At 42.7% G+C, this 20,760-nt stretch overlaps 2 protein-coding genes and 1 long non-coding RNA gene across 4 annotated transcripts in view; 2 read left to right on the forward strand and 1 right to left on the reverse strand.

The window, feature by feature from the left end:
• Positions 1–35: 35 nt before the first annotated feature.
• maco1a (macoilin 1a) lies at positions 36–17,398 on the forward strand. Its single transcript, XM_017420986.3, has 11 exons — positions 36–265; positions 2,896–3,037; positions 3,149–3,275; positions 5,565–5,688; positions 5,784–5,962; positions 8,135–8,687; positions 9,381–9,539; positions 11,221–11,403; positions 11,502–11,622; positions 11,784–11,958; positions 15,382–17,398. The coding sequence occupies exons 1-11, from the start codon at positions 186–188 to the stop codon at positions 15,582–15,584; spliced, it is 2,046 nt and encodes a 681-aa protein (XP_017276475.1). The 5' UTR covers positions 36–185; the 3' UTR covers positions 15,585–17,398.
• Positions 8,345–9,430, reverse strand: LOC119617062. The gene is made up of 2 exons (XR_005233228.1): positions 9,294–9,430; positions 8,345–8,786 (listed from the first exon to the last, which is right to left on the reverse strand). It is a non-coding gene; the product is annotated as an uncharacterized LOC119617062 (long non-coding RNA).
• Positions 17,399–20,251: 2,853 nt separating the features above from the next.
• Positions 20,252–20,760, forward strand: part of ldlrap1a (low density lipoprotein receptor adaptor protein 1a) — a 15,914-nt gene continuing 15,405 nt past the window's right edge. Inside the window, exon 1 of one of the 2 annotated variants that reach the window (XM_017420999.3) lies at positions 20,252–20,446. In XM_017420999.3, the coding sequence (XP_017276488.1) occupies positions 20,362–20,446 (85 nt within the window). In that variant the 5' untranslated portion in view covers positions 20,252–20,361. The remainder of the gene's footprint in view (positions 20,447–20,760) is intronic. The other variant, XM_017420998.3, reaches the window with a different exon arrangement.

A 20,760-nucleotide genomic window follows, 5' to 3' on the forward strand; every position in this document is an offset into this window, starting at 1 on the left:
GACGCAGCCTGTCGTGAAAAGGGGAGGGCCTTCGGCGGGGACTGTTTTTATTTATTTCTTTGTTTCATGGGCATAAAACAACAACAATGGTGGATAATTGAAGAAGTGCGAACACTAGGATGAGCGAATGACATTCCCAGTCACAGTTATCAGACCGATATCACAAGTGAATCAACAGGGGGAGGATGAAGCGGCGCAATGCGGACTGCAGCAAACTCCGACGGCCGTTAAAACGGAACCGAATCACCGAGGGTATTTATAGCAGGTACAAAAAAGGGGGGCTGGAGGGACCTTATTGTATAACAATGGCCTCGCTCTGCAGATGTCAAGAAGCGGCTGCCAGTCTCTGTTAGCGGCCGTAATTAGGGACGTCTTGGTTTTTGAGCCACAGCAGGGACTGAATGAACATGCCCGCATTTTTTTTCCTTTTAACAATAATAGGCCCAGATTAACGGTAATAGTGTCGCGGTTCGTCTGCCGTTCGCTTGTTAAAAATGTCAATTCCGTTCACATGTAATTATCGATAGGGTAGCACTCTGAGTGGCTCAGTATAAAATACACACAGGAACATATGCTTTGTGTGTGGAGAGAGAGGTTGGAGGAGGGGGGGGAGACAAAAAAATGGGGGAAAAAAATGCCGTAACTTTCGTGTAAAAGGCGCCCGTTTTAAAATTTCACGTGCTTTGTCTGACGGCGGGCTGACTCCGAAACGCTTTAAAGAAACAAAATAACGCGTGGATTTGTTTTAATTGAACCTGTTGCGGCGCGAGCAAGCAGCTGCTCCGCTTCGTACAGATTGGAGGCAATCAGAGAAGATGAGAAGCAGCTGTGCTGACAGCGTGTCCAGACATGTTCACCTCCGTGTGGGGAAACCTATACATTCATGTCAGTTCCGTCAAAGTAAATGAATAAATTGTTGTTGGCTGTGTTTTAGATTAAAAGGTCGAACCAGCTAGGTTATGAATGATGACTATCTTACCTGTTGTAGATGATGCTTTGAACAATTTCTGTTTGGAGAAATACAGGTTTAAGGGACACAGGTCTTCCAAAACAATCGTTTTTGCCACAAATATCCTCAAGCAGAGTGCCGTTCGTGCCAACTAAAATCGTCTTGTCGTTTTGGTCAAGCCTCGTAAATTAGGTTAGTGCACAATCTCACGGAATATTGTTATTTCTGGTAGAGCTTGAAGTATGTGTTGCGGATGACCCTCAGCAACTGCCGCACCAAAGCTGAGCTCAATGGCTGTGAAGTTGGCCGAGTTAAAGCCATTTTTGTGTTGGTTGAGGTTGATTTAGCTGTGGTGGCTATCTTGAACTCGGTTGACTCCAACATGTAATGAGTTGTAGATGTACATCCAGTGATTACGTCCCGAGAGTTAAGCTAAAATCCATCTTTCATAAAATATTTTGCTGTCGTTGCAAATACAGACAGAAACGTTAGCGCCTTTCGTGGGTGGTGATATTTTCGCCGGGCCTGTACGCGACGCCGTAGCGCTGCCACGAAAATACACCAAAAACAGGAAACGAGAGGAGGAGCGTGCTCTTAAAGCTCACCTCCTGAGTGTGGCTATAAGGCGCACTTAAAAGCCTTCAATTTCCTCAAAAAACGACAGTGCGCCTTATAATCCGGAGCGCCTTATATATAAAAGAAGTCGTGATGTCTTAGTACGACTTTGGTAAACTACAAAGCTGCACCGCTCGCAGCATTAAGGCTCAGTTATAGTCGCGCTCTGAAGTGTTGTGCGCGGTGTAGGCGTTTGTACTTGACGCTTACGTCGGTGCAATATCCTTCCTTGAGTTTTCAAAACCGTTTGATTATCTTTGTGATCTCTCATAGATGGATCGTATAAATGCTGATACATGGCAACCAGCTCCACTAGAGCATCAAAATCGTCCATTTTGAATGGAGCGCGGTGCGTGCGTTCCGCCTGGAGTTACAAAAATTGGGAGGTGCCCCTTATATATGACAAAAGTTCGAAAATGGACCATTCATTAACAGCGTGCCTTATAACCCAGTGCGCCCTATAGTGCGGAAATACGGTAAATCTAATGAGAAGATGCCAACGCCCTGGGGTTGTAGGTTAGATTACAGTTTTGGCTATGATTGTATTGTTCTCAAAGAGTTATTTTGTTTTGTGTTTTGTCTCTCTACAGGAAAATACAAAGGTGGTGTTTCCAGATTTTTTTCAGTCTGGAACTCATTTTCCAAAAGCACTATTTTGAAGCTCCTGAAATGCTGTTTTTGTGTGTGAACGCAAGGCTGAAATAATAAAAAATATTAGCACGTTCCCCTAAAAAAAATTAAATAACCCGTGTTTGACGACCCCTAATTCTGACGGCTAACAGCTAATCCAAGCAGGGCCAAAACTGGAATTTCTACTATCTTACAACAACTCCAGTCTCAAAAACTGTATAGCAGCTCATTTAAACGCAGTTTTGTAAAATGTTACATTACCGTCAGTCTCACTTTACACGTAATGATGTGAAACTGACAGCAATGTCAAGATTTATAGAATGGCATTCGCATAAACAGTGTAGCTACGGTTCTGGTCTCACTTGGACTAGCCATTAGCTCGTCAAAAAAAGCCAGAAGTAAACTCTTTTTCTCCTAACTGAGGTCGTTCAAAGAGGTAAGATAGTAACTGTTTGTTTTACAGAACCCCACTTCAAAAGACCTGAACTATCCCTTTAATAGTCAGTGCCAAATTACTGTTTGCTCTGCCTTCAAATCTGACATTATCTGCGGGTCACGCTGGTAACAGTTTTTAGACACACACTCTAAAAGTCTGTTGTATTAAATCGGGATTATTACCACCTACTTCCTGAAACACTCCTCTGTGTGGTCAGCTTTGTTTACTCGTTTGTCTCTTTCGCTTGCTTGTGTGTTCTTCGCAGCACGTTCCTGTACCTGAAGTTTCTGGTGGTGTGGGTGTTAGTCCTGCTGGCCGACTTTGTGCTGGAGTTCAGGTTCGAGTATCTGTGGCCCTTCTGGCTGTTTATTCGGAGCGTCTACGACTCGTTCAGATATCAGGGGCTGGTAAGAGCTTCACAACACCGACCCGACCCTTTCAACCTTCACTTGAGCTGTAGGTGATCTTGAGATTAAATGTTTATTGTCCCCTTAATTTTTTTTTCCTTTTCCACCTAGGCGTTCTCTGTCTTTTTCGTTTGTGTGGCGTTTACATCAGACATCATATGCCTCCTCTTCATCCCCGTCCAATGGCTGTTTTTCGCTGCCAGCACCTATGTGTGGGTCCAGTACGTGTGGCACACAGGTTAGTCCAGTTTTCAGTAAATTCTTGTTTTTAATCTTTCTACCGCCTGCTGCTGGAATGTGAAGATGGGTGATCATGTTTTTGCCTGTCTGTTACCAAAATACACTATACTGCCAGAAGCATTCGCTCGTCTCCCTTCACACTCATATGAACTTGAGTGACATCCCACTCTTAATCCACAGGGTTTAATATGACGTTAACCCACCATTTGTAGCTCTAACAGCTTCAACTCTTCTAGGAAGGCTTTCCACAGGTTTAGGAGTGTCTTTATGAGAAGTTTTATCATTCTTCCACAAGCTCATTGATGAGGTCAGACACTGATGTTGGACAGAAGGCCTGGCTCTCAGTCTCTGCTCTAATTCATCCTAAAGATGTTCTATCAGGTCGAGGTCAGGACTCTGTGCAGACAAGTCAAGTTCTTCCTCACCAAACTCCCTCCTCCATGTCTTTATGGACCTGGAAATTGTAATGAAATGAAATTGTCCAGAATGTCTTGGTTTGCTGAAGAATTAAGAGTTCTCTTACTGGAACTAATGCCCCTTTTACACGGACCCTAACGGTCCCGGGTCCACTCTATTCGGCTCGCTTTGCGAGCGTTTACATCTGCATTTTTTCGCCGTCGGTCCCTGCTTCTTTGGTCCCTGCTTCGGAGTCGGGCCAGCCGGGCCGGCCCTGGTTTATGGGCGGCGCAAGCTTAGCTCCTGTTCACTCATTGGTCGTGGGTGTGACCAGATGCAAGCATAAAGAGCGAAGGTAGGAATATAAACAACAGCGTTAGCTTACCCTGCAACGTTTATGCCATCTGTCCCCCAGCTGAAGGCGCTGTAAAGCCTGAAATCTCCGGCGGATAACAGCTGTCCTACTCCGCACAACAATCGCGGCATCCAGAGCATTTCTTCCACTGCGCCTCTCTTCCTGAAGTCTCAGGAGAATCCCCATAAGTTTAAAAAACAGCAACAACACAGGGCCAACGTTGTCCATTGCGCTTTCGTTGTTTACACAACTTGCGCTAAGTTTTGGTAGCGCACCCCCCTGCGCCGCGACCCCGCCCTCCGCAACACGAGGAGGCGTTCCTCTGCTACCGACCAAATTGGCCGGTGTAAACGCGATGCATTCTTTGCCAAGCTGAGTAGAGTGGAGTAGAGCCAGACTTCTGAATTAGGGTCCATGTAAAAGAGGCATAAGTGGCTGAGCCCAACTCCTGAAAAACAAGCCCACACCATGATTCTCCCTCCACCAGACGTTTCACTTGGCACAGTGCAGTAAGACAAGAACTGTTCTCCTGGCAGAAGCCAAATCCAGACTTGTCCTCCAGAGGACACCTCTCCACTGCTCCTGAGTCCAGTGGCGGCGAGCTTTACTCCACTGCATCCGACTCTTTGCACTTGGTGATGGAAGGCTTGGATGCAGCTGCTCGGCCGTGGAACCCCATTCCATGGAGCTCTCTACTCACTTTTTTATTGACTCTGTACAATATTAGTGACCTCTGTGTTCTATGCGCCTCAGCATCTGTTGAGCCCACTCTGTGGCCGACCACTTCGTGGGCGACTTCCTCTCGTTCCCATTCCCAATTGCTTCCACTTTGTTATAATCCCACTAACAGTTGACTGTGGAAAACTTAGCAGCAAGGAATTTATGACAGGATGCACAGGTGGCATCCTATCACGGTCCCACACTGGAATTCACTGAGCTCCTGAGAGCGACCCATTCTTTCACAAATGATTGTAGAAGCAGTCTGCACGCCTAGGTGCTTTATTTTATACAGCTGTGGCAATAGAAGGGTTTGGAACACCTGAATTCAATGATTTGAATTGGTGAGTGAATACTTTTGGATATGTAGTGTGTATCATGAAGCACTGGACAAACTTTAATAACTTTTGTAGAAAGTAATCATTGGATGTAAATCAATTCAAGATGGCTGCCACAGCCAACTGACTTTAGGCAACATAAAAATGCCTGGAGGTCAGTGAGTTTGACAGATACTGACAGAATTTGATGTAATAGTAGCCGAGAGTCACTCACAGCATTCTGTGTGAATCCCGCAGTATTGCATGAGATTGTGAATTTTACTTATCCGGTTTGACCAAAACGGCTACAACTCCATCACTTCTTGTCATAAGATGTTGATGGGCATTTCTTCAAGGAAGGCTAGGCCTTTAAATATTATTGCTCCAGCAGCCAAGTGGCCTCTTTCACCTCCAACACTTGCACAAGAAATTAACTGCTACCAAATTTCAACAGTGATGAAGTTGAGTGCAATTTTTTCTTTTTTTTTTCAAATCCTTGCAGAAAGAGGAGTCTGTCTACCCACCGTATCGCTGTGGATCCTCTTTGTGTACATCGAAGCTGCCATACGGTTCAAAGATCTGAAGAATTTTCATGTAGATCTGTGTCGACCCTTTGCTGCTCACTGGTAAGCGTTGTTAATTGTCAAAACTTTTGCCGTTTCGTTTGTTTGTTTGTTTGTTTGTGTTTTTATCTGTCTGATTATTCCTCCTCCCCTCCCAGTATTGGCTACCCAGTGGTGACTCTAGGTTTCGGCTTTAAGAGTTACGTGAGCTATAAGATGCGTCTGAGAAAACAGAAGGAGGTCCAGAAGGAGAACGAGTTCTACATGCAGCTCCTACAGCAGGCGTTACCGCCAGAGCAACAGATGCTGCAGAGACAAGAGCGAGAAGCAGAAGAAGGTAAGACCCTAAAAATACAGCAAACCTGCATCACTCTACACTGAATGTGGTGAAATGTAACCCTCAGACTTTCTGCAGAGTAACGATAAAAGAAAGCTGGTTCTGTAGAAGTTGTGAATAGATGTGAGAACGGCTTCGTCTTTTCTGATATGGGTTCAGATTAGAGTCCGAAAGAGATGGAGGCTGTAGGTTAACGCTCACTAAAGAATCCAGGCTCGTTGCTGTAAATAAAACCTGCTTCTATTATAAAGAAAAGTGGGGCAGAACCGTAAAAGATCGCCAAATAACTGTCGCCTACCTACTCGGAACATTTAAAAGATGCAACGGATGTTGTTGGAACTTCTTTATTGTTATTCTTTAAAAGCAGGAGTAGTTCTGACACTCTGAAGTGGGGTTCTTGACAAAGTTATGAACAGTTAATGTGTTGCCTGTTGTAGATAGCGCTTTGAACAACCTCAGTTTGGAGAAATGGAGTTTTAGTCAGGAATTGTTTTAAAGTAGCAATGATCTTCTTCTACCCCATCAATGCTGCCAATCTCCAAAACTTTATAGTGGTTCACGATTAAGAATAGTTAAGCCTTTCCTCTGCGTTTCTTTCACTTTAGATGTTCATTCTGGGAGCGACGTGAGATATGTTGTTCCAGTCTGCAGCTCACTGCTGTTGCTGCCGTTTCTGCTTGTAAATAATCACAGAATTCAATGTAAAGAAATGTCACGTGAAATTTACCGCAATGTAAAAGTTCATAAAATAGTATTAGCACGAACTGCTGTGAAATCTTTGTGACTGGAACCGTTTTAAGTCGACAACAATCCACTTTAACCTTAGCTGTGTTCAGACTAGACGTAGACAGGTAAGATGTGAACTGTTCACAACTCTAACACGAAATCCCACTTCAAAATGTCTGAAGTATCCTTTTAAGACTTAAATGATAATAAAAGAAAAGTTTGATTTCCTGTTTATTGACCACTTAGTCACTTTAAGGTCGCCTACACTGTGTCAAACAGTACCTGTGCCCCTACAGTCCACCATAATATCTGCTAACATATAAGAAGTATGGCTCAGGTTTAACACACATCTGTTTTAACCCCTCTGTGTCATCTTCACCCTTTTCAATGACATTCTTATGACACAGATCACTTTTTCCACCAGTTTGTGAAATATTTGCCATAATTTGGTACCATAACACAGTGACTTCTATCATTTTCTAGGCTGCATGTTGCTTTACAGCCAGAAGGTTGCAGGTTCAAAACCCGTCTCTGGCCTTTCTGTTCTCTCTCTGCGTGAGCGGGTTTTCTTTATTCCTGTTTCGTCTGTATATTTCTCAGAATATTTTGCTATTAAAAAAACCCAAGATCATTTAATATGATTCTTTCAATTAATATTGACAAAGATTGGTTGAAGGCACACGTGTCAAACTCGAGGCCCGCGGGCCGGATCCGGCCCCCAGGATAGCGTTTAGATTTCATCAGGTCCGGCCCTCTAGTCTGGGACAGATCGAGACTCTGATTCTTGACTCTTATTTTGCTTTAAAAAACTGAGCATAAATAGTGAAGTTTTCTCTTGACAGTGACTTAGAAGCCAACAATATATAGTTTTAATTTCTGTATGATCAGGTTTTTGTTGATGGCTTTTTAAAAAAAATCTGTTTTAATGTTAAAAAATTCATTTAAAAGCTGGGTGAGGTGTATGAAATGACTGCTGATGATGTGCTTTTTGAAGTTTGATCTATTTGTCTGTGTTCATTAAAGTATGTTTGCTCTAAATTCTGTATAATCTGTAACTGGGAAAAGGTCATTGATATTTCTATATGAATGATTTGATATATTACATATAAAACTAAGGTTAATTTATGTAATTTTTAATAAATATTGATTGTGGCCCTTGGCTAGGACCATATATTTAATTTTGGCCCCCTTGCGTCACCTGGTTTGACACCCCTGGTTTAAGTTTAAGTGGAACTGAGTTTGACTGCCTTGCTGTCAGGTCAGTGATGAAGATTCCTGTGTTTTCAACAACCCAAGGCATCACTTGTGCGGTTTTTTTCTTCTGTATGATCCTGTTTTGGGTCAGTTAATCATCTTGCCTGTTTATGGACAAATATGTTTACAGTTGCCTCTTAGTTAAATCTGTTTTTCTATCTTTGCTCACGATCTGTGCTTGCTTCCATCCAGCTGCCTTAGCTAAAGGGATCTCTGAGGTCGAACCTACAGTCGTGGCCCAAAACGGAGCACCACCCGGGAAGAAAAGCACTTCGGTCCTGTTACCAGAACTGGAGTACCGTGAAAAAGGGAAGGACAGTACAGCGAAAGAGCGGGAGGGTAAAAAACAAAACACAGTGGGAATCAATAACAACAGCATTATACAAGCACTGGACTCCAAACTACAGGAGACAGAGTTTATTGAGAACTACGTGGGGACAAAGAGACTGAACAACGACTTGGCAGGAGAGAACACGCTCACTGACAGCAGCACACACATGACTTCGAAAGAGGAAATGGGGGGGACGGGGAAGAATTACAAAAACGCCAGCGGAGGTGGGGGCGGCAGTGGCGGCGGCGGCAACTCGTCCCCGAGAAACCACAGCTCTACGAACGGCAGCCTCCCGTCGGGCTCGTCAGCCAGTAAGAACGAGAAGAAGCAGAAAGGCGCAGGGAGGGGCCAGAAGGATCCAGTGGAGAACTGCATCCCCAACAACCAGCTGGGCAAATCTGACACTCTCGTCCGGTAAGACCCGCTGTTTGAACGCTCCAACGTCCGCTCTGACCTTTGACACACAGCCTGGATCAGCTGTCTTTTCTTAAACCGGAATTATGGAGTGTAAACCTGCAACAGATTATAATGTGAGAATGCTGAGTCAGCTTTCACACTATTGTTTTCCTTTTTTTTATTTATTTGTACGTTTTTTTGCCAATTTAACTACTTCTGCGTACTTTGTTCTGTTTTAGCTGCTCTATCATTCAGAAAACGGGTGCTATGATTACCTTTTGAAACTTTTATACTTTTCAAAAAATATTTAACTTTATTTACATATATTTTCCTCCAAGAAACACATTATAATCTCTTCAATTCCATCAAAACATTCTTAGTAATTTGCTACTTTACTTTTGTTTTCTTATTCTACTTTATGCTTTCAGCTACAGTTTTGTTATTTTTAGCTTTTAATTAGCCTTTTGCTACTTTAGTTATTGCTTTTAGGTAACATTTTACTTTAGTTTAACTGTCCCATCTCAGTTTCAGCTTAAGTGAAGTCATTCATCACTCAGCACTCGTGCTGCCGTTTCTGTAGTCCATTAAGGTGCGGTCGAATGTACCGAAGTGTCACACCCTCACCTTTTCTTCCAGAGTAGCTGCATGTGTTGTGAAGTTCCACGAGGAAACTTTTCCCCCCTGATGTTGTAACGCCGCGTTTCCTCACAGGCTGGAGCAGGATGTGAAGCGCCTGAAGGCCGATCTCCAGGCTAACAGGCAGCTGGAGTCGGAGCTGCGCAGCCAGGTGTCCTCTCTGAGCAGCCAGGACCGCAGCCTTCGCTCCGAACTGGGCCAGCTGCGACAGGACAACGAGCTGCTGCAGAACAAGTGCGTGCACGCACAAACCTGCTGGCATTCTCAGAATCCAGCATCGTCTGAGCAACAGTTGTAGTAAAGTAGTTGATGTTTTTGATTCTTTTGAAGTCTTGGTAAGTCTAAAAAAGTTGTGCCTGAAGCACTAAAGTCAAAGTAAAATGGATGACTACAGTTTTCATTTTGTTTCTTGAGTGTAGCTCTAAAACTGATTCCAGTTTACGGTACCTTTAGAAAGTATTCAGACCCCTTCAGTTTTTGCTGTTTTTAATGTTGCAGTCTGATGCTAAAGTAATTAAATTATTTTCTTCTCATTCTTCTTCACGTAGTACACCAGAATGAAGTGAAAACAGAATTTCAATCATTTTATTTTATTAAAAAAGAAAAACTGAAACATCAGAAGAATTCAGACTCTTACCTTACTACTGAGTTGGATCATATTTAGAGCAGTTCTAGCCTCGAGTCTTTTTAGGTTTGATGCAACAAACCTTGCCCACCTGGACTGGAGGATTTCCTATTATTCGTTTTAGTGCAGACTGTCAGTGGAGCCATTTTCAGGCCCCTCAGAGATGTTTGATATGCTTCAAGTCAGAGCTCTGACTGGGCCACTCTAGGACATTCACTGAGATGTCCCTAAGCCACTCCTGTGTGTCTTCTCTGCGTGTCCTGGGTCCTTGTCATTGTCTCGGTCCAGTTTGAGGTCCTGAACACTTGAACAGGATTTCATTGAGGATATCTCTGTACTTTGCTCCATTCAGCATACCTTCAACCCTGACCAGTCTTCCAGTGCTTGCTTATGGGAAAAAAAAACCCCGCAGCATGATGCTGCTACCACCATGCTTCACTGTGGGGACTGTATTGAGCAGGTGATGAGCAGAGCCAGGTTTCCTCCTGACATAATGATAGAATTATAGACAAACAGTTCAATTTTGGTTCCTTCAGAAAAGGGAAAGTTCCTCAGAGTCTGAGAGTCCTTTAAAACTGAGGAGATGCTTCTGTTTAACCACTCTGCCATAAAGCCCAGATCACTGGAGGTCTGCAGTTCTGGTTGTTCCTCTGGAAGTTACTCCCATCTCCACACAGGATCTCTGAAGCTCAGTTAGTGATCATTAGGTTCTCAGTCACCTCTCTGACAGAGACCCTTCTCCTCTGATTGCTCAGTCTGGTGACCAGCTCTTGGAGGAGTCCTAGTTGAGCCAAGCTTCTTCTATTTTTCTATTTGAGAATCATGGAGGCCACTAAGCTCTTGGGGATCTTTTAATACAATGGAATTTTTTTCATTAGCTTTTCTGATCTGTGCCTTTCATAAATCCTATCTCTGCATGTAGACTTTTCAAATCATGTCCAATCAAGTTTAATTTTTCACAGGTGGACTCCTATCAAGGTGTAGAAAGAGAGAGAAAGGGAAGGTAGCTGAAGTAATTTTCTAGTGTTGCTAAAGGTCTGAATACTTGTGAAAATGTTTCAGTTTTGTATTTTAATAAATTTACAGAATTGTGTAAAATTGTGTTTTGTCATTATGAGGCTCCAAGTGTAGATCAACGAGGTAAAAACAGAATTTAAACAATCGTATCGTCGAGCTGCAATGTCACAAAAAACCCTCACGAAAAGTGAGGAGGGTCTGACTGCTTTCTGAAGCCACTGTATGTGAAACAATCCTAACGCAGCTAAGGTGACAACATTCTCTGCCCTTTAGGCTCCACAGTGCCGTCCAGGCGAAGCAGAAGGATAAGCAGACAATATCCCAACTGGAGAAGAGGCTGAAGGCAGAGCAGGAAGCCCGAGCTCTAGCTGAGAAGCAGCTGGCTGAGGAGAGGAAGAGGAAGAAGATGGAGGAGGCCACTGCAGCCAGAGCGGTAGCTTTAGCAGCCGCAACAAGGTACAGATCTACATGTTCTTCATAGCTGGGTTAGCGGTTTCCAGTCTTTTAAAAAGTGTGGGGTTTTTATTGTTGTTGTTTTCTCATCTGTGCAACAGAGTGGAATCCACTGATTCCCTTCGAGGTCGTATTAGAGAGCTGGAGACGGAGTGCAAGAAGCTCAGCATGGACATGAAGCTTAAAGAGGAGCAGATTAGAGATCTGGAGGGCAAGTGTCAGGTGAGACTGAATAAAGACTAGTGAAGTGCCTCCGAGGCGTTCTAATCTGCAGTTAAAGTGTACGTTCAGTTTACCGGAACGTGCCACTGATTTGCCAATTAAACACAAAGTTCTCTTGTCATTTTTCTTGTCTGCCTCTGTTTGATTCCTGACACACGAAGGAGCTGCGCAAGTACAAAGAGAATGAAAAAGACACAGAGGTGCTGATGTCGGCGCTGTCGGCCATGCAGGAGAAGACCCAACACCTGGAGAACAGCCTCAGTGCTGAGACCAGGATCAAACTGGACCTGTTCTCTGCACTGGGGGATGCAAAAAGGCAGCTGGAAATAGCACAAGGTAGGTGCCACGGGTCCCAATTCAGTAATTCTCACTAAAAGGCAGTTTTTAAATTAATATCGTAGTGCATTGTGTTTATGGGGTTTGCAACAAATTATTTGTGGATGATAGGCTCTCAAACTGTAAAAAACTAAATAAATAGAAGTATAAACTGAAAACTATTGACTTCTAATAAAAATTCAGTTCAAACTGTTGCTTAAACCTGAATAAATAGCAGAGCTACCAACACAAATAAAGAATAAAACCACTTATTTTAGGCACATTATGACCTCTCAGAGTAGAGAGCTGGGGAGAGTAAATGACAGCTCGTAGAATAAGTTCAGAATATCCCTTTACCTTCTGATGTGTGGAAATCCCCTTTTTATATGAGTAAGAAAGGTTGGAATTACCCTCAGTTTTGAAAATTGTAGTTCAGCATGCACACAAGTACATATGTTTTGAAATTGAACATGTGACCGTATAGAAAATGAAAACCTCAACTTATTCAGCATTATGTCACGTTTAGTAGATATAAAAAGGAATAGTGTTGTGAAAAACTTGCATTCAAACCTTGTTTTGGTTGTTTGCAGTCAGACCATTTAAATGTTTCTGATGATGTTTTTTTTTTGTTTGTTTGTTTTATTTTCTGACTATTATTAGCAGAAAAAGCTCAGGTCACATTAATTCACTCCAAACAATGATTCAGCTTCAGTAAAGGTTTCAGGGAATCAGGTGTATTAGAAGATTAGTTGTTCTTTTCATAGAAACAATTACGACTTTACAGCTTCTTTCATGTTGTGACCATTAACTTAATGTTAGTTTGGAGCAAAAGTTTAACAAATAGCTTTTAGCACACAGTCTATTGAAAGTTTTGTACAAAACTGGTAACTTCATATATTTTTCCAAAACAATTTGGCCCTAGTTGTTCTACATTTCTATAAAATTACATTAAAATCAATTCCTGATTTTAATCCTTTTAAACAAACAAATGAAGAAACTGTTGCATAAACCCTTGTGATTTAGCTGAATTTTAAAAAAACGGAACGTAGAAAAACACTGCCTACTCACTGGTGGAGTCTCTGGAGAACTTTTACCCCTTTAACTTTATCTGGAAAAATTATATTTTGAGCAAAAGAAACATCAAATGACCCATGAAACACCGCTTTTCACACACAGACTCTTCAGAAGACAGCCTGAGCAAACAAATTAAGATCCTAACCATCTTCAAAGTGCCTGTCATTTCTGAGAGAGGACTAGCTTTGGTAATCTGGCTAACAGAAAGAAAGCCCGGCTTTGTTGAACTTGTTTCATGGCACACTTTTCTGGTATGTGTTCTCTTGATCACTGAGCGCCAGAGATTTTATTTTATTTTATTTTTTCGTACGTTGCGGTTTTTGACAAAATTTTGTCATGATTGAACAATGACACCGCTACTCTCTCTATAACCTACACGGCTTATTAGAAAGTGGCTGGATTGCAGGAAATTTATATTTTTAAAAAAAACTTCAGGACAAAGGCAAACATAAAGGCTTCAGCATACTCCATAAGAAGTCACAAAGTCGGTTGGCGGTCACGTGGTTGCGAGCCGTTCGTTTTCTCACACACCTTTCATCGTCTACGAGACACTCTGATCAGAACTCCCAGGAAGCTCCTCCCTCCTCCTGCAGCATTAAAACGGGTTTCTTCCCGCCGGCTTCTCAGCTCTCCTGTCCTTGTACCAACCAGACATTATTAATTAGACTGAGACAGTACACGCTGTTTGACATCTGCAAATTCGACGGTGCGTAATAATAATGAGCGGCCTATGCTGCCCGGCCGAGGCGCACTTCCTCCCGGCCACCACAGCCACTAAGAGCCGCCTGTGTCTCCTCGCTGTCTTTTTAAGCTCGTAGGTTTCTAAGTTTTGCTGGAACAGTCGTAAAGACAGCTGTATTTTCTAACAGCCTCCAGCTGTTTCTCAACGGAGCAGCAGAAGCAAAATGGCTCCATTAAAGCTCACCGGCTTTTAAGCATAAACAACTTCTGACCAATAACACGACAATCAGAGCAAACCCCTGTGAGAAAAGCTTCGGCCAGGACCTTGTGTCGAGAAGGGGCGGACGAAGCTGCTACACAAAACAAAAATGACGCAATTTTCGTCACGCAACCACCCGAATGAGAGCCGACTTCGTGACTTCTCATGGAGGATGCATCCTTATCAGGCTCTGTCCGTTAGGAGCACATTCTCACGACTGTACTAACATGCGAGCTCGTGATCGCACCACCCCATGTGCACGAATCCTGGATGCAGGATGCAGCTACAGGATGCAGCTACCACAACCACACCCTGACGCCATAATGCCACTGTCACGAGCCGCTAAAAACACTTCAGAACCATTTAACCAGACCAGCTGGATAAAGATGTCTCCTCCACCAACCTGACTGTGATGCAGAAAGAAGTGAAACTTCTTCTGGAACTCCTCAGTTGCATGTCTCTCAGGAAAAGGAACTTAATATTAACAACAAGCCTGAGCTAACACCCTGTCCCTGCAGTTACCAGAACAGATAACTAGTCAGTCACTCTGGTGGTGATGTGCTAAATCTGCATCTACCTGGCACAAACTCATTCTGAAACGGATACTGCTAGTATAAAACACAGAGAAACCCATATATTGAAATATTGTAATATAACCCATGATTTGACTAAATCTGTGTTTTTAAATTTCTTGGGGCATGAGGTCTGGGTCTGAAGCCCTAAATGTCCCAGTCTAACCACACCGATGAGTTCAGCCTCACTGTGGAGAAGGTTAAGCATCATTCAACAACACGAAGGGGGGGTTTCTATGCAGAACTTCAACCACATCCACCCTTCCTCCCCCCTCATCCATGCCTGCCCATGATGAGAACAATTCCTCTCCTGCTTTGTGTCGACAGTAAAAGGCAAATGAAGGACAACTGAGCGATTTTAATTGTTGCAGCTCCATGGTAAGAGCTTTGCCGTAACTCACTTGGATGGGTGTCATATGATGGCGTTGTACCTGAGGCGACCAAGCCACACCAGTGCACACAAGTCCCATATAATGGATCCACGGGCCTCGATAATAAACCGGCACAACCTTGCTTCAGGAGTTGTGTGCACGCGCAAAACCAATGTGGATTTACTGCGCTCGATCACCCGTAACGGCGAGTCCACTACGTTCTTAAAACGAGACCTTCCCAAGATCCTGCAAAGCCCACCTGTGTTCTGGCTGTAGTCAGGTCTTTATCCTGCGTAAAGGGGGGCTAATTTCCTACTTGTGTTACTAATATTTGAGCACAAATAGTTTGGCCTTATGAAGTTCCCAGTCTTATGCAGTTTTTTTTTTTTGTTGTAAAGTCTTTTAGTCGGATTGAATTCGGGGATGAGATCTCCACTCGTCTGTTGGCGCCTCTGTTGAAAACCTCTGTTTCCCGTGTCTCATTCAGGCCAGATCCACCAGAGGGAGCAGGAGATCGCAGAGCTGAAGCAGAAGATAGCAGAGGTGATGGCCGTGATGCCCAGCCTGTCCTACTCCTCAGACGGCAGCAACCTGAGCCCCGTCACCCCCCACTACTCCTCCAAGTTCATGGACAATAGTCCCTCCTCCCTGGACCCCAACGCCTCAGTCTACCAGCCCCTCAAAAAGTGACTCTTTTTGTCAGACAGAACTTGATCCCTTTTTTTTAATTATAATTTTATGTTGCTGTCAGTTCCCCTTTGGGTTGTTTTTAGGTTGACTAGGCCCTGACAAGTTTTTGCACTTAGCACAGACCGACACACAACTCCTCCATATCCGTACATGAGGGTTTTTTGGTTTTTTTTTTGTCTCTTTGTTTGGAGGAGGTGCGGTTCTTCTACAAGAACTATTATTTTGAAGGAGTCGTGTACAATCGGTTGGCCAAATGTCTCCTGAAGAGCCATCAAGCATCGCTTCACGTCAGTCCTCTTTACAGTGTGAAACACCCCCCACCCCACCCCTCCACCCCACCCAACAGCCACTTTTTCTTCTACAGTAAACTCACGCCCAGGTGTTTCGGTTTCTCAAGAAATCTATTGACTTTTTCTCCAAGATAGGAGGCATGTTTTCCGTTCCGGACGTGAATCAGAAGTTCGCCTGTAAAGTACAGCCCTGTAAGAGATACACGAATGTAAAACTGTTCATGTTTTGATATCAGCATTAACCTAATCAGTGATTGTTTGTTTGTATCGTTTCAGTTCGACAATGTGCATTTATTCTGAAATCGTGATATTGAGCAGATACTCGTTTGCTGTGTTCCTCAGATACAGTATAGTCGCTTAATACAGGAATAATAGAGTCTCCGGGGTTAACAGGAAGCGGATGGAGCAGATGCGGTTTCACCCTTAAAGAAAATTACTGCTAGATTGGATTTGGCACTGCCAAAAATGTTACTTTCCCGTTCACTTGTTTGCCGAAGACACTTCTCATTTCTGGACCAAATTGGGACCCGTTAGGCCATATCGTTCCTTGGATTTAATGATGTCGAGGTAACTAGTCGTTACCGTAATTTGCAGATGTTAACAGTGCCTTGCAGTTTCTTCTTTTTAATATCCAGAGTTCACTTTTTTTTTTTTTTTAATGATTTTCTTCTTCTTCTCCATCCTGGGATTTAGCTTCGAAGCGGCTCTTCTCTCACTGGCTCCGATAACGCCTGTTTTTTTTTTTGTTTGTTTGTTTTCTTTTATTAAAAGGTTGCTCACATTATCAGTATTGAAAGGCAGAAACACAAGGGTCTCACGTTTAATCCTCGTGCAGACTTTAAAGGGAAAAAAAAAAAACACTGGACAAGTCCTTTCACACGACGTAGGCTCGTTACGCCAAGCGCCAACCCAAACTGATTGTTGATTCTCATGCCCTCCGGCTGGCATTTTTGTTTACAACAATGTACATTATCTCGCTGAGGAATGTTTCCTTTGCTTATTTAATTTCAGTTCTTAAGTGCCAAGTGTTAATGTTCGGTTTCCATCCGTACTTTGATTGATGTAGCTAGCATAATGTTTGCAGAAGCGTGCTGTTCTTTTATTTGTCGATAGAGCATATTTGGACGATGTTGTGTTTACAAGGTTCTAGGGCTGATCACGGTGAAGCAGCAGACAGTCGAGTAGGACTGATTGTGCCATTTGCACTTTTTAATTTATTTTTAGACCTTTTTTTTATTGAATGGCACTTATGTAATATTTCCCAGAATTTTAGTTGTTTCCTGATACATTTTTTTTAAATTTTATTTAAAAAAAAAAAAAAAAAAAAAAGAACAGGAAAGATTCTGTGAATGTGTTGTGTAGGAAAAAAGGTTATCCCTGAACCATTTGACCATGCTGTGCTGTCACGTCGCCTACCTGAGGAAAAAAAAAACTGAAAAAAAAAACCGAAGTATTGTTTGTGGATCGCTCTTGCATTGTGAATTGAGTTCTCGAGTTGCTTTTTACAAGTTTGTGTTAAAGAAAGAGAGGGGGGGGGGACCAACAAAAAAAAACAGGTTTAAAAAGTGCTTTGTTTTAACTTTTTATTGTTCCACCATGTTTATTTTCTTTACTCAAAGTGATGGTGGCCGTGTCACACGTTTCACTTTGATTTTTCACCATTAAAGAAAGTCTTGCTGGTGGCAACGCAAGCTGTCGAGTCTGTCATTACCCCACGTGTCTCCCTCAGTCACCATCAGCATCAGGGCCCTCTAACGACCGATTTCAGCTGATCTCTTTCCAGGTTGGAGTGATGAATCAGTTACAATTTTTAAAGATGGGAACTGGGTGAACAAGATTAGCTTTATTTCCTCTAATCCGCACAGAGTCCAAATTATACTCGCAGGCTCCAATTACACACTTTTTGGAGCCGTCAACAAGCTTCTGGCATAATTCTGGCTGAAACTTTGACCAGTCTTTTTGGCAGAATTGGTAGAGTTACATTACCGTATTTTACAGACTATAAGGCGCACTTAAAAGATTTCAGTTTTCTCAAAAAACGACAGTGCGGAGAGCCTTATATATGTAAGAAGTTGTAATGTTTTAGTACGACTTTGGTAAACTACAAAGCTGCACCGCTCGCAGCATTAAGGCTCAGGTATAGTCGCGCAGGGCTCCGTGCACGGCGTGCGGTGTAGGTGTTTGTACTTGACGCTTACGTTGGTGCAGTATTCTTCCGTGAGTTTTGAACCGTTCGATTATCTTTGTGATCTCTCATGGAGGGATCATATAAATGCTGATACAGGCGAACCAGCTCCGCTAGAGCACCGAAATCGTCCATTTCGATTGGAGCGTGGCGCACTCGGTCTGCGCGAAGTTACATGAATTGGGAGGCGCGCCTTATAGTCTGATGAGCTTTATATATGACAAAAATTAGAAAATGGACCATTCATTGACAGTGCGTTTTATAATCCGGTGCGCCCTTTAGTGCGGAAAATATGATAAGTTTGTTTTCTTGGCACAAGCACAGTTCACAAAATGCCCCCCCGCTTCATCCAATCAGGAGCCAGCTCTGATATGTTTGTCCCGCTGGAACACCCAACTGTTTCCTAGTCTCAGTCGTCTAGCTGTTGATTTGACGTACATTTTGAGAAATTTCCAGGTAGTCGTCCTTTTTCAGTATTCAGTCCACTTTGTGCAATGAACCTGTACCGTAGCATGATGCTACCATCGCTGTGCTTGGCAGCTGGTAGGGTGTTCTTAGGTTTGACAGCCTCATCTAGACTCTTCCACTTTCTCACTGTAAGCCAAATGACTTAATCTTTGTCCCGTCTGACCATAAAACTTTTCTCCAGAAGATATTTGGGTTGTTCATGTGAGCAGCAGCGCACTTTTCTTTTTCTTTTGCCATAGTGATGTAAAACTGGCTTCAAAGAGAAGGTGTTCCAGTTCATAGCAGACTTGAGCCTTAGCTCCTGGGTTGTTCCTAAACATCCTAACCAATTTGCTCTCCTTGGACTTTCCCCATGGTCTGAGTATTAATCAGTCCAATAGGTGCTGTTAAACACATCCTCTTTATGCTGGCAAAGAGAAACTACCAGCTGCAGTCAGTCACGTTCACTAACAAGAAGTTAACACACCTTGTCAAGTTTAGACAATGTAGAACCTTCAGCACCATTTATTAAAACATTTAAGTGGATAAACGTCCATGCAGACTCAGTTTAGTTTATACAGTATGTCCTTCAGCAGTCTACAGCAGAAATTAGAAGTTTGTTCCAAAGGAGAGGAGCCTGAGAACTGAAAGCTCTGCCTCCTGTTCTACTTTCAGAAACTCCAGGAACCACAAGTAAACCTGCAGTCTGAGAGCGAAGTGCTCTGTTAGGAAAATATGGAACAATAAGATCTTTAATATAAGATGGAGCGTGGTTTTGAGGTTTGCATGTTAGAAGTAAGATTTTAATTTCTATTCTGAGTTTGACAGGGAGCCAATAGAGAGAAGCTAAAACTGGAGAAACACGATCTCTCATCCTAACTCTCATCAGAACTCAGAACTGCAGTTTTTTGTTTTTTTTTTCCGAACAGCTGTGATAGCAGCAGACCAACCAAGAAGAATTGTGTGGACTAGTTTTTATACATCAGTTTGTGCTATTTCTAATTTTAAGATGATTGCTACTTTAGTATTCTGTTTTATTCTAAATTTAAAAAGAAAAGATGAGAGGATAACCCATAGGCCTGCAAAAAAATTGAATTTTCAAACCATAGAACTGAATTAAAGGACAAACGGTACAGTAACAAATATGTAATGTTTTATTTTAAAGTATGTATACAAGTTTTTTTTTCAATCTATAAAGTCTCCCAGTATGTTTGCAGACTATTAATTTGACGTCACCTCCTCAAACTTTAGGCCACTTTTTAACATAAAATCAGAGGCTAAACCCCCACGTGCTGATTAGAATGATCTATTTCACTACACAGGTACGATGCATTCAATGGTTGTAGGACGGAAAAGATATTACTCTCAATTTTAGAATTTGCTCAGTGTGTGTGTGTCTGCAAACGGGCTGAACTGAGTTTCCGGTAAATATTTCTTACAGGTTGTATTCGCTGCTCATTTCCAGTAAATAATATTAAAATAAACACTCCAACTTCATAAAAACGTGATGATAAAAGTTATACAGAAAGAAATATGTTCTGAAATAACGAGCTGCAAAATATAACTTATCACGATATTAACTGGGTGATATCTGGACAGTATTGGGGTGGTAAAAAAAAACAAAAAACTAACAAATCGAATCTTTTTATTACATTTGAAAGTGTTGAAAGTGTTGAGCCCACATTTCCAGCGTCACGCAATGCACCACGTGGTTAAAGACCCTCGTAGCCGTTGAATCGCGGGATGTCCGGACTGCACTTGAAGGCAGCGCCCCATCAGCAGTCTGGTCAACAACATTCCTGCTGGGAGACTCGGGGCGAACTTCACCGACATCCCCGCACTTTAAAACACCGACATGGACACGCTCAAGTCGGCCGGCAGGGCTATTATCCGGAGCCCAAGCGTGACGAAACAGTCGTGGACCGCCGGCAGACACAAAAGTAAGGAAAATATAGTGGAAAAGTAAGGGAGGGTAAAAGAAAGGGAGGGTAAAAGAAAAAAAGCTACGTAAAATAGGAATTTCAAGCCGTCTCTTGCCAAAATTCATTGACTTTACCTGCTGTTGTATATTTTTTTACTTTTATTACCAAGTACTCGAGACAAATGTGATATTTATAACCCTATTTTTTTAAATCAAGTCCTACAAAAGTAACGGCTGTCATTAGAGTCACTGAAGTTTCCTTCACTTCTGTTTATAAAGGAAATATTTTACTATTTCTATTTAGACTCGGTGTACCTACCCCCCCCCCCCCCC

This window comes from Kryptolebias marmoratus, linkage group LG5, assembly GCF_001649575.2.
Source record: "Kryptolebias marmoratus isolate JLee-2015 linkage group LG5, ASM164957v2, whole genome shotgun sequence".
Classification (NCBI taxonomy): domain Eukaryota; kingdom Metazoa; phylum Chordata; class Actinopteri; order Cyprinodontiformes; family Rivulidae; genus Kryptolebias; species Kryptolebias marmoratus.